Genomic DNA, 12,291 nt, shown 5'->3' with positions numbered 1-12,291 from the left:
AAGTGGGGTGGAGGATTCGGAAAACATGAGACACAGTAATTAAATTTGCATCACCCAACAAACTGAAAGGAAAACAAAAAAAATCAAATGGGCCAGACAGTGAAATGATGCAACTTCTAGCAGCTATTTCAATAGCATTTAACGCCTTCCCAGGTGATCCACAGTAATTGATATCATTTTGAAAAGCCAAAAGAATACCTCGGGAAAAAGTGCATAAAAGTGAGTAAAAACAGATACAATAGCCAATAAGCAACATTGCTCCAAATTAGTAGTTTAAAGTATATTAATCTAGAACTGTAAAACACATTATATTACAAAGTCAATACATTAGGACCACTTCAAGAGACCCCCATATGTAGATTTTACAGCATATTACTGCTATAACATTCTTCATCTCCCATGGCAGATGATGAATGTTACAATTCATAGTTATTGGACTATGTTTACACAACAAAATCAAAATAGAAATTGCATTTCTCTTGGAGGTATCCATGGATTGCACCAAAGGCTTCATTTAAAAAAGACGAAATTTCCATGACAGCCAGTAGAGAGATCTGTTTTGTAATGACAAAGATGATAAAATGCAACATAATTACGCAATATATAGGGAGTGGTCACGCCCCAATAATCCTTTCCAATGCACAATTGGGAAGGCTGGAGAAGAACCATCTATGTAAAAGAGCCAAAGTAAAAATATCAACTTGTACTCAAATTCCTTCCCGTGGATAAGTGCCATCAATAGAAACATCCCCAAGTATATTACAAACAGTTTTACTAGTCAAAGGGTATACATGCACACATAATTAGAACATTCTTCATTTTCTATATCTGCATGAGAGAGAATATAAAAATATAGAACTGGAGTTAGTCACTCAGCCTCTCAAGCCTGTTCTATCATTCTATCACAGTTGATCAGTATGTCAACTCTGTTCACCTGACTTTGATCCATACCCTTTAATTCCATCATCTAGCAAAATTCATCAATAACTGTCTTCAAAATTTCAAGTGAATCAGGTCCACATCCTTTTGAGGGAGAAAGTTTCAACATTCCGCTATTATTTGTATGAAAAAATGCTCAAGGCTCCGAATTTCACCATTATCATTGTTCAGGAATCCCCACACCTGAGGAAATAGTTGTTTTATATCTTCTCCATTGAATCTCTTCATTTTGAAACTGCTTAAACTTCTGGAATTAAGGAAATACAAATAAGCTTATGCAACCTAGCCTCCGGTTGTCTCTGGGAATGTGCGCTGTAACTAATCCAGTCAACACATTATTTTCCTCCAAGATGTGGTGTCTAAAACTGAATGCAGTACTTCAGATTTAGTCTTAAGCTTCTGTACAACTGAAGCATAACATCCTCCCTCCAAGATAAGACCACCACTTGCCATTGTATTGCTTTTTGTATCTACGCTTTTATGATGTGCATGTGGTGATCTAAATCCCTTTGCCCCTCCTGATAACACATGTTCTTCATTAAGAAAATAATTTTACAGGTCTTTCTTAAATCTGAAGTTGATGACTTCACGCTGAATTCCATCTGCCATCACTCTCAAAGTTACTCACTACGGCTCCTGTAGCATGCCTAATTCTCAGAAGAATTTTTCCAGATGTTTGTCTAAAAATGATCACAGTAAAAACCCGAGGTCCATAGCCATTAATTTTTGCAATTGTGTATTTTTACATTTTATTTCTACTGGATTGTAAGCCTGTATTGAATATTTAAAGTCACTTTGCAGACCTTGTATAATTGTGCTTTGCAAATAATTAATCAGTAGTGACATTATTCACTGTTTTCCATAGATAGTGTTTTTGGTATTTGGTCTACATTTTTGATTTCCATTTTCAAGCTGGGCTACTAAATTAAAGTTGTGTTTTATTTATCAGAAGTCCTTTTACTTACTCAATCCAACGACCCTTGAACTACAAGCTAGAACAATGAATAGTCTTACAGATGGTTAACTATGGTTTGGAATCAGAAAATTAAGTTTGACTGACGAACATGCAATTTGATCGACAGGAGACACAATCAAAAGATGCATAGACAGCTTGAATATTGCTAAGTCTGCAGTGAGGAGCATCTGATGAGGATGCATATCAGACTCTTGTCTTGAGAGCACCTCAAAGAGTCTGGAAAGGAGCCAGAAATTTAGCTTAACGGGACATTGATTCCATGATTCCCTGCTGCAACTAATGGAATAGTCAATCACACAAGACTACAGGAGGAATGATCAGGAACAAAGTAACTGACTGAAGTGTCTGCTCGTGTAAGGTTATTTGTAGATTTGAAGTATTTGAAGACTTGAAGTACGCTCCAAGGTGAATTTTACCAAATTAGTTGTGAACAGATCAATTTGTGGATGACATTTGTAATACAGTATATATTTGCAATATAGGGGATATTTATTGACTCCTATTTATTGACCACAGCTCAGCCTTCAATATCATTATTCCAACCAAACTGCACGGACTGGGGCTTAGCTCCTCCCTCTGCGACCGGATCCTGAACTTCCTAACCCACATTGGTAAGGATCAGCAACAACACCTTCTCCACGATCCTCCTCAACACCGGTGCCCCACAAGGCTTGCTCTCAGCCCCCTACTATACTCCTTATACTCCTATGACTGTGGGGTCAAATTCCCCTCCAAATCTGATTTTGAAATATGCTGATGATACCACTGTATTGGGTCGGTCTCGAGCAATAACGAGACGGAGTACAGGGAAGATAGAGAATCTGATGAACTGGTGCAACAACAATAATCTCTCCCTCAATTCAACAAAACGAAGGAGATGGTCATTGGTTTTGGGAAGCATAGTAGAAGACATGTCTACATCAATGGGATGAAGTAGAAATGGTCAAGAGCTTGTGTGATACTATCCACATCAACTGTCCTGGTCCCTCCATACCGATGCTATAGTTAAGAAAGCCCATCAATGCCTCTATTTTCTCAGGAGACTAAGGAAATTTGACGTGTTTGTTATAACTCTCACCAACTTTTACAGATGCAATATAGAAAGCATCCTTTCTAGTTGTATCACAGCTTGGAATGGCTCCTGCTCTGTCCAAGTTACAAAGGGTTGTGAACGAAGCCCAGTCCATCACGCAAACTAGCCTCCCGGTCTACACTTCCCACTGTCTCAGAAAAGCAGCCAGCATAATCAAGAACCCCATGTACTCTAAACATACTTTCTTCCAACTTCTTCCTTTTGGAAAAAGATATAAAAGTCTGAGGTCACGTACCAACCGACTCAAAAACAGCTTCTTCCCCATGGCCAGACTTTTAAATGGACCTACCTCATATTAAGTTGATCTTTCTCTACACCCTAACTATGATTGTAACACTACATTCTGCATTCTCCTTCCTTCTCCATGTACGGTACACTTTGTCTATATAGCGCGCAAGGAACAATCTTTTCAATGCATGTGATAATACATCAAATCATATGCAAAGTTGTCTTTTATTAAATTTCTCTTATGTTATCAATTATAATTGTTATATCACTTATTATTCAATAAAAGTGTTATGATATTGCTTGGCATTAAGAGTCATTCCTGTTGCATCCAGAACACAGTTCTGAACTTAAATGAGACTCCATCGAGGATTCCCATGTCCTTACAATGAGCTGCTGCTTTTTTCCCCAGTGGCTAGTGAGGAGTTACACACACTAATGGTTGGATGAGCCTTGATGGCCTTTATCCACCTTTCCTTTTATAGTTGTTATGTTTTTACTGGTAGACACCCTACCTGTCCAGTTGTAAGCTGCAATGTTATAATATGTATTTGAGCCAAAATGTATGTATGGATATGGAATTTTGCAATTAACAAGAACAGGTTAAAGTTTTTTTGGAAAGTGAACAATGAAATGACTGGAATTGCAATCTCAATAATTATTACACGTGCCAAATTATCTGATTTGGCTAGGTTACAATTTTAGTAAATTTTAAAGAGCTCTACCTTTTTTGCTTTCTGCAAGGGTTCTTCATTGTGGTTAGTGTCAACAGTTTCCTTGATATCTCCATCTCCTTTTTCTTTTCCATCCAATTCATCTTCGCCTGGAATTGGACCATTTTCACATATGGGCGTTTGAAAATCATCATCTGGCAATGGCGGGTAGCTATATTTAAAAGGATCCTAAAAGGAGGGATGCTTAGATTAATTTGAAGTTTAAATCAAGAAAAATTCAAAATATACACAAAAAAAATAAGTCTTTCACTGTCAACTAAGTTAATGCAAAATAAATTCTCCTTCATTTCATTTCAAATAGTATAAGCAGTAATAGTTTAAACGCTATAGAATATTTGTGGTTCAGTTTTCAGATAAAATATTTGAATAAAAGCAATAATTTTATGCATCAGCTCAATGCTAAAATTTCAAATATCAAATTCCTCGACGTGTTATCAATCCCTGGCATAGTTAATATTAAAGGTAGAAATATTGGAAAAGGAAACAATTTTTGTTCAGGAAAGCTAGCAACTATTTAGTGAATTAACAGCAGTCTTAGGAAAACTTGAGGAAGGCAACATCTCAAATTACTGGGACATGACCAGGTCAATAAATGCTGCAAATCTAGCTATGGCAGGCTGAGAACATGAGCTGAAAAAAAATTGTGCATAATCTGAAGACAGACCTTGGAAGAGCTGGAAATACATAGCAAAAAGGTGGATGGTTCAGAATCTAGCTCTTATGACAGGATTTAAGTCTAGCCTATATTTCAGGTGCTGGAAGATGCTTGTCATTTTAGAGTTAAACATATACCATGCAGTAGGAAAAGTCTTTATATATTAAATGTTATTGGGACAGAAATTAGAATGTATTTCTTCTGCTCCCTATAAAACAGAATTTTACCTTTGATAGCGTATATCTTTTTTTTAGCTGACAGAGTTAATAACTGTACACTGCAACTAAAGTTCAGAACCTGGAGAACTTTATTAAAGTTCATATTTCTGCAGTAAAGGGGATGGTGGGGAGTAGCAGTGGCAGTGGGGGGGGTGGCGGGAGGGAGAGAGAGAGAGACAGACAGAGAGAGAGAGACAGACAGAGAGAGAGAGACAGACAGACAGACAGAGACAGACAGACAGACAGAGAGAGACAGACAGACAGAGAGAGACAGACAGACAGAGAGAGACAGACAGACAGAGAGAGACAGACAGACAGAGAGAGACAGACAGACAGAGAGAGACAGACAGACAGAGAGAGACAGACAGACAGAGAGAGACAGACAGACAGAGAGAGACAGACAGACAGAGAGAGAGAGACAGACAGAGAGAGAGAGACAGACAGAGAGAGAGAGACAGACAGAGAGAGAGAGACAGACAGAGAGAGACAGACAGAGAGAGACAGACAGAGAGAGACAGACAGAGAGAGACAGACAGAGAGAGACAGACAGAGAGAGACAGACAGAGAGACAGAGACAGACACAGAGACAGAATCATGAATTGTGCTGGGACCAGAGTCGTGGCAACTCGTATAACTAGGGCTGTACATAGGGTTTTAAACTAATTGGGGGGGGGAGAGTGGGGGGGGTGGGGGGAGAGTGGGGGGGGTGGGGGGGGGTGGGGGGGGAGGGTGCAGGGGTATAGGGAACTGCAAAATCAAAAGTAAAAGAGAGGGTACGAGTGCAGGTTGATGTTGAGGACATTCCACTAATTAAAGGAATAGAGGGCATGGGAGATGTTAGTAGCGCTTCTACAAATCGAGTCCAGATAAAGGTTGACATAAAGACACTTTACCTGAATGCACGACGCATTCGAAACAAAGTGAATGAGTTGATGGCATAAATTAGCACAAACGGGTATGATCTAGTGGCCATTACAGAAACGTGGTTGCAGGGTGACCAAGACTGGGAACTGAATATCCAGGGGTATCAGACATTTAGGAAGAATAGACAGGAAGAAAAAAGGTGGTGGGGTAGCTCTGTTAATAAAGGATAATATCAGGGCGGTTGTGAGAGACAATATAGGCTCCAAAGAGCAAAACGTGGAATCGTTGTGGGTGGAGATAAGGAATAGTAAGGGGAGAAAGTCACTGGTGGGTGTGGTCTATAGGCCCCCCAATAATAACTTTGAGGTGGGGCAGGCTATAAACAAGCAAATAATTGATGCGTGCAAAAACAGAACATCGATAATCATGGGGAGTTTTAACCTGCACAATGATTGGCTGACTCAAGTCGGACACGGTAGGCTTGAGGAAGAGTTCTTAGAATGCTGTCGGGACAGCTTCCTTGAACAGTATGTTACAGAACCTACGAGGGAGCGAGTTATCTTAGAGCTGGTACTGTGTAACGAGGCAGGTAGAATTAGGGATCTTCTTGTGAAGGATCCTCTTGGGACGAGTGATCATAGTATGGTTGAATTTCTGATACAGATGAAGGGTGAGAAAGTAGGGTCCCAAACCAGTGTCCTCTGCTTGAACACAGGGGAGTATGATAAGATGAGGGCGGAATTGACTAATATAGATTGGGGGCACAGACTGGTCGGTAGGACAACTGAGGAACAGTGGAGGATTTTTAAGGATATCTTTATCAGTACTCAGCAAAAATATATTCCGATGATAAAGAAAGACCGTAAGAAAAGGGATAACCGGCCGTGGATTTTCAAGGAAATAAAGGAGAGTATTAAATTAAAAACCAATGCATACAGAGCGGCTAAAAATAGTGGGGAATTAGAAGATTGGGAAAGATTTAAAGAAACAAAGAAGGACTTAGAAAGCAATAAAGAAAGGAAAGGTAGAGTCTGAAACTAAACTAGCTCTAAATATAAAAAATGATAGTAAAGTTTTTACAAATATATAGAGGAGGGAATTTAATGATGGGAAACGAGGAAATGACTGAGACTTTAAATAAGTTTTTTGTATCAGTCTTCATGGAGGGGGATACAAATAGCTTACCCAATATTAAAGATAGAGGGTTGGTAGGAGATGAGGTCCTTAATACAATTACTGTTACTGAAGAGGTAGCGCTTGGTAGACTAACAGGACTGAAGGTAGACAAGTCCCCGGGACCGGATGGAATGTATCCCAGGGTTCTGAAAGAAGTGGCAGAAGTAATAGCAGATGCATTAGTAGTTATTTATCAAAATTCGCTGGATTCTGGGGAGGTGCAGGCAGATTGGAAAACAGCCACTGTTACGCTGCTGTTTAAAAAAGGTAACAGACAAAAGGCAGGTAACTACAGGCTGGTTAGCTTAACGTCTGTAGTTGGGAAAATGCTAGAATCCATCATTAAAGAAGAAATAGCAGGACACCTAGAAAAGAATGCTTCAAATCAAGCCGACGCGGAATGGATTCATGAAGGGGAAGTCATGTTTGACGAATTTACTGGATTTTTATTAAGATGTGACGAGTGCAGTAGACAGAGGGGAACCGGTGGATGTGGTGTTTTTAGATTTCCGGAAGGCATTTGATAAGGTGCCTCACAAAAGGTTGCTGTAGAAGGTTAGGGTACACAGAGTTGTGGATAAAGTGTTAGCGTGGATTGAGGATTGGCTACCTAACAGGAAGCAGAGAATTGGAATAAATGGGTGCTTATCTGGTTGGCAGTTGGTGACTAGTGGGGTGCCGCAGGGATCGGTGCTGGGGCCTCAACTGTTTACCATATACATGGACGATTTGGAAGAGGGGGCTGAGTGTAGGGTAACAAAATTTGCTGATGACACGAAGACGAGTAGAAAAGCGAATTGCGTGGAGGACGCGGAAAGTCTGCAGACAAATCTGAATAGGCTGAGTGAGTGGGCGAGGACCTAGCAGATGGAGTATAATGTTAGCAAGTGTGAGGTTATCCACTTTAGAAGAAATAATAGTAGGATGGAATATTATTTAAATGGTGAAAAGTTGCAGCATGCTACTGTGCAGAGGGACCTGGGGGTCCTCGTGCATGAATCGAAAAAACTCAGTCTGCAGGTGCAGGTGATCAAGAAGACAAATGGAACGTTGGCCTTTATTGCGAGGGGGATAGAATATAAAAGCAGGGAGGTCTTGCTGAAACTGTACAAGGCACTGTTTAGGTTGCAACTGGAGTACTGTGTGCAGTTTTGGTCCCCTTATTTGCGAAAGGATATATTGGCCTTGGAGGGAGTTCAGAGAAGGTTCACCAGGCTGATACTGGAGATGAGGGGGTTAGCTTATGAGGAGAGATTAAATAGACTGGGCCTGTACTCATTGGAGTTTAGAAGGCTGAGGGGGGATCTTATAGAGACATATAAGATAATGAAGGGGATAGATTGGGTAGAGGTAGAGAGATTCTTTCTGCTTAGAAAGGAAACCAGAACTAGAGGGTCTCAAAATAAGGGGGGGGGGGGGGGTGCAGTTTAGAACAGAGTTGAGGAGGAACTTCCTCTCTCAGAGGGTGGTCAATCTCTGGAATTCTCTGCCCATTGAAGTGGTGGAGACTACCTCGTTGAATATGTTTAAGTCACGGGTAGATAGATTTCTAATAGATAAGGGAATTAAGGGTTATGGGGAGTGTTATCGGACAAATTTTATGAAATTGGGTACACAATATGGAAGCAAACTAAAGTTGCACTCAGAGCCTCTCCACTAAGGGTCACAAGAGAACAGGCACAGATTAGCAGGCAATGACATGCTTTTAGAATGCAAACGAGGGCTAGCACACAAAGGGAACTGGACAGGATGGCACCTACAGGAACGAAATTAAAAAATACACCAAATCAGCACCTCTGATCTAATCAAGCAACCCTGTATGGAGACACCTTAAGATTAGCATAACTAAGGAAGCATCCCTGGCCCCACAAACCAGTCAAACACCCATTGTTCAAAGCCCGGAGATTCTAGACTATTAATAAACCCATCAGACAGAAACGATTAACACACACTTAAAAAACATCGTTACAACGCTTAGACATTGAAACAGGATGGTCAGATCGAATACTGCAAACAAAACATTAGCATTTGAATTGTACAACGTATCAAGTTCAGGTATAACTGTAGCCCATTGCGGCGAATCTTTAGAGTGCTTTCGGGACAGTTTGGTTTGTATGTCCTGACTGCACCTCCGTCGACGTAAAAAAATAAAGCTGTACCGCTGTTGAATCTGACCCTGAGTCCGTAGTGGTCGTGTTCGCCCACTCATGCTAACAGAGAGCAGGTGGGAAAGTGGAACTGATCCACTTCAGATCAGCCATGATCTTATTGAATGGCGGGGCAGGCTCGAAGGGCTAGATGGCCTCCTCCTATTTCTTATGTGCTTCAAATGCCACCAAAAGTCCTCCAGTGTCTATAACATGAAAAGCCAAATTAAATTAGATCATTCAAATATTTTAGTCATGTGTTCAGCTTCCAAAAATTTGAGTTTTTAAGCTAACTTTACAATTTTAATTAGCCACCTAAAGATTAAAGAATTTATGAAGATTGGCCTAGATAATTACAAAAACGTGAACTGGAGTTCTGACACCAAAGTCAACCTTGTAGCAATCTCAAGTTAGAAAATCCTAAGTTCTAGCTGCACTCCTCAAAGACTTGGCACATGAAGCAGACACTTCTGAATGCAGCAATACCTCAGGAAGTGCGGTCTTTCAAATGTGACATTTATCCAAATCCTCATCCACAGTATTTTTGTTTACATTCCAATGTTGGTTTGCTTGTAGCTGGATTCCAATCATAAGGGCTGCACAAAGACAGATTGCTTTGCCATACCATATTTTGATAGACACAATTGTCTAGTTTGGAGATTGAAGTCCCAACAAGAAATAAAAGGTAGGATTCTAATACTATAGGCATAATGTCAAAGAATAATTGACATGAAATTGAGTCCAATGTGATTGCAACTGTTAGCTAACTAGCAACTTTCAGTTTAATCAGCTTTTTCACAAAGGTTTGATGCAACTTGTGCATAGCTAATTATGCAGCTATGGGGTGGACATGGCTTGCATCAAATCTCAAAAGTTCTGCTATGCCACTAACCTGGCACTCTAAATAGGCATTAACACTAGAGCAAGTACAACACGTGCAAACAACATGGACCTGCTGGACTGCTATTTCAGAACCAGGTGCCTTTGCCCAGCAAAACAAAAATCTGCTGTGTTGATGCTCCATCAGAATAACAACTGGGAAGGGATTCAAGGTTTGCTTCTGCAGAAGGCAACTTACGAACACCAGTTAAAATACCTGGCTGTAATCTTCAACAGAACACTCACCTAATGTCATGGAAACAGCCAAAAAAGCTTTGCACTGTAACTGTGGCCCATGTCGACTCTGCTGAAAGATACTGCTTTGCCTGATGTTCCACACATGCATTGTCAGCTTGAAGCTGAATGCTGCCATGAGAATGGCTTTAAGAATACTTAAGTCCCTCCCACATCTCCCCCATACCAAAGCACCATCATGCTGAGAGAGGTGGAAAATGTTATGAAAAGCACTAATATTCCCATTTGCAAAAGACCTAAAAATCCCACTAAGAAAGCAGTTAAAAATCATACCAGCCATTCTGTAAGACAGCAGATAATATTCACACTGCTGTAATCAACCCACTACCCAGATGGATGGAATTTTGGAATGCAAGTAGCTTAAAGAATGAACATCCCATCACAGGTACCTACGTGGCTTCAACTTCCCTCCAGAACAATGGATATTCCACAACCTTATCCACACAGGACATAGATGATGCAGGCACATACCCCGTAAGTGGATGAGAGACAGCCTGATTGCAGCCATGAATCTCACACTACAGAACACTACACCAACTTGCCCACTAAAACTGTTTAACTTTACTGACTTCAGTAAACCCAATATCTCAACAAATGGGTAGCCAATCTAGTCTTCCCATTAAGAGCCTTCCCAAAGTATTAAGCAGCAACAACGCAGCATTAAAAAAATCAAAATGGATCAACCATTTTGCTGAACATAGACATAAAGCTTAAAAAGTTTTTAGTGTCACAAGCATGCCAACTGTGAAAATCCCGTAGGCATCACACTCTAATGTCGGTTCAGGTACACCAAGGGAGAATTTAGCATGGCCAATGCATCTAACAGGCAGGTCTTTTGGGCTGTGGGAAGAAACCCATGCAGACATGGGGAGAACATGCAGAATCTGCAGAGACCCAAGCTGGGAATTGAACCCAGGTCCCTGGTGCTCTGAGGCAGCAGTGCCAACTGTGCCATCCCATAGATTGACTAGTAGACTCATAACATTGGTTTTCTTCTACAGCTCATATGTCTAACATTATTTCTTGTCGTAGAATAGTCCTACTCAAATCTTTAATGGTTTAAGTGAGAGAAACAGAATGCTGGAAAAGCTCAGCAGATTTGACAGCACCTATGGAAAGAGGGACAAAGTTCTCATTTCAAGTCTGTATGCAAGTGTATTATGTGAAAAAAGTTGTTAAAGAAAAAATGCATCAATGGAAATAAATGAGCTTCCTTCAGTTTGCACTAAAACAGCTCATTATACTATCTCTAGTTTATATCACTTAAACATCTTCATGCTTTTAGAATGGACTGTGACTAAGTCCAAAAAAACACAATCTGTTTTGTTGACAGGCAAGAAATAGGGTGCATAAGAGGAGAAACAACCCAGTCTTTGTAAACTACAGCTAGCCTAGGCTATTGTAATGTAATTAGGCCCAAAAATTGAAAACATCTAAATGCCAAAATGCAAACTGGCCCCAAAAGTTTCAGATGAAGGATACCTGACCTATACAACTACATCTTCAGCATAAATTAGGACTCCTCTCATTTTACATTGAACTTACAGCTCAGAAAAGGCTATTTGATCAAACTGGTCCATTCAGACCATGCTTGTGCCCCATGAGCCTCCTTCCACCCTTCTTTATCTAACCTTATTAATAGAACTTTCTGTTCATTTCTCCCTCATGTACTTACTTGCTTCCTTTAAATATATTTTTGCTATTTTCCTCAATGATTTCTTCTGGTGCTAAATTCCATGTTTTAATCATAAATTAAGAACAGCAACTATTTAAATTAACAGCTAGAACAGCAGTGGTTACTGATATTTTGACTGATCATATCCAAAGTCTCCATATCAAAAACAATAAAGTAGAACTTTACCGACTTTAGTAAAAGTCACACCAGGGCATGCAAGGTAGAATTCTTATTATAACTAGAGTACAATTGGATTATGGCAAATAGATGCTACTGGGGAAATCTCTAAACAGTAGGTGGAATCAAGTCATTGCAAGTTTACCCAAAACATCCATGAGCATCTTTCATCCAAGAACAAACAGAATAAAACTGGCAGCCAGCACAGAAAACTTAGTGAGCAGCAGTATAAACTCCACAAAATTGAGGGAAAAAAATAGCCTCCGGTGCTCATCCTT

General features: G+C 40.1%; 1 protein-coding gene across 2 annotated transcripts in view; it reads right to left on the bottom strand.

Annotated features, from left to right (window-relative positions):
- Positions 1 to 12,291, bottom strand: part of mospd2 (motile sperm domain containing 2) — an 83,807-nt gene that overhangs the window by 38,011 nt on the left and 33,505 nt on the right. For both annotated transcript variants that reach the window (XM_080204026.1, XM_080204024.1), the window contains exon 9: positions 3,959 to 4,135. In XM_080204026.1, coding sequence (XP_080060152.1) covers positions 3,959 to 4,135 — 177 coding nt within the window. The remainder of the gene's footprint in view (positions 1 to 3,958; positions 4,136 to 12,291) is intronic.

This window comes from Carcharhinus amblyrhynchos, chromosome 15, assembly GCF_965287045.1.
Source record: "Carcharhinus amblyrhynchos chromosome 15, sCarAmb.v2.hapA, whole genome shotgun sequence".
In the NCBI taxonomy this organism is placed as follows: domain Eukaryota; kingdom Metazoa; phylum Chordata; class Chondrichthyes; order Carcharhiniformes; family Carcharhinidae; genus Carcharhinus; species Carcharhinus amblyrhynchos.
The sequence above is the reverse complement of the archived record's forward strand: the minus strand, read 5'-3'. Positions and strand labels throughout refer to the sequence as shown.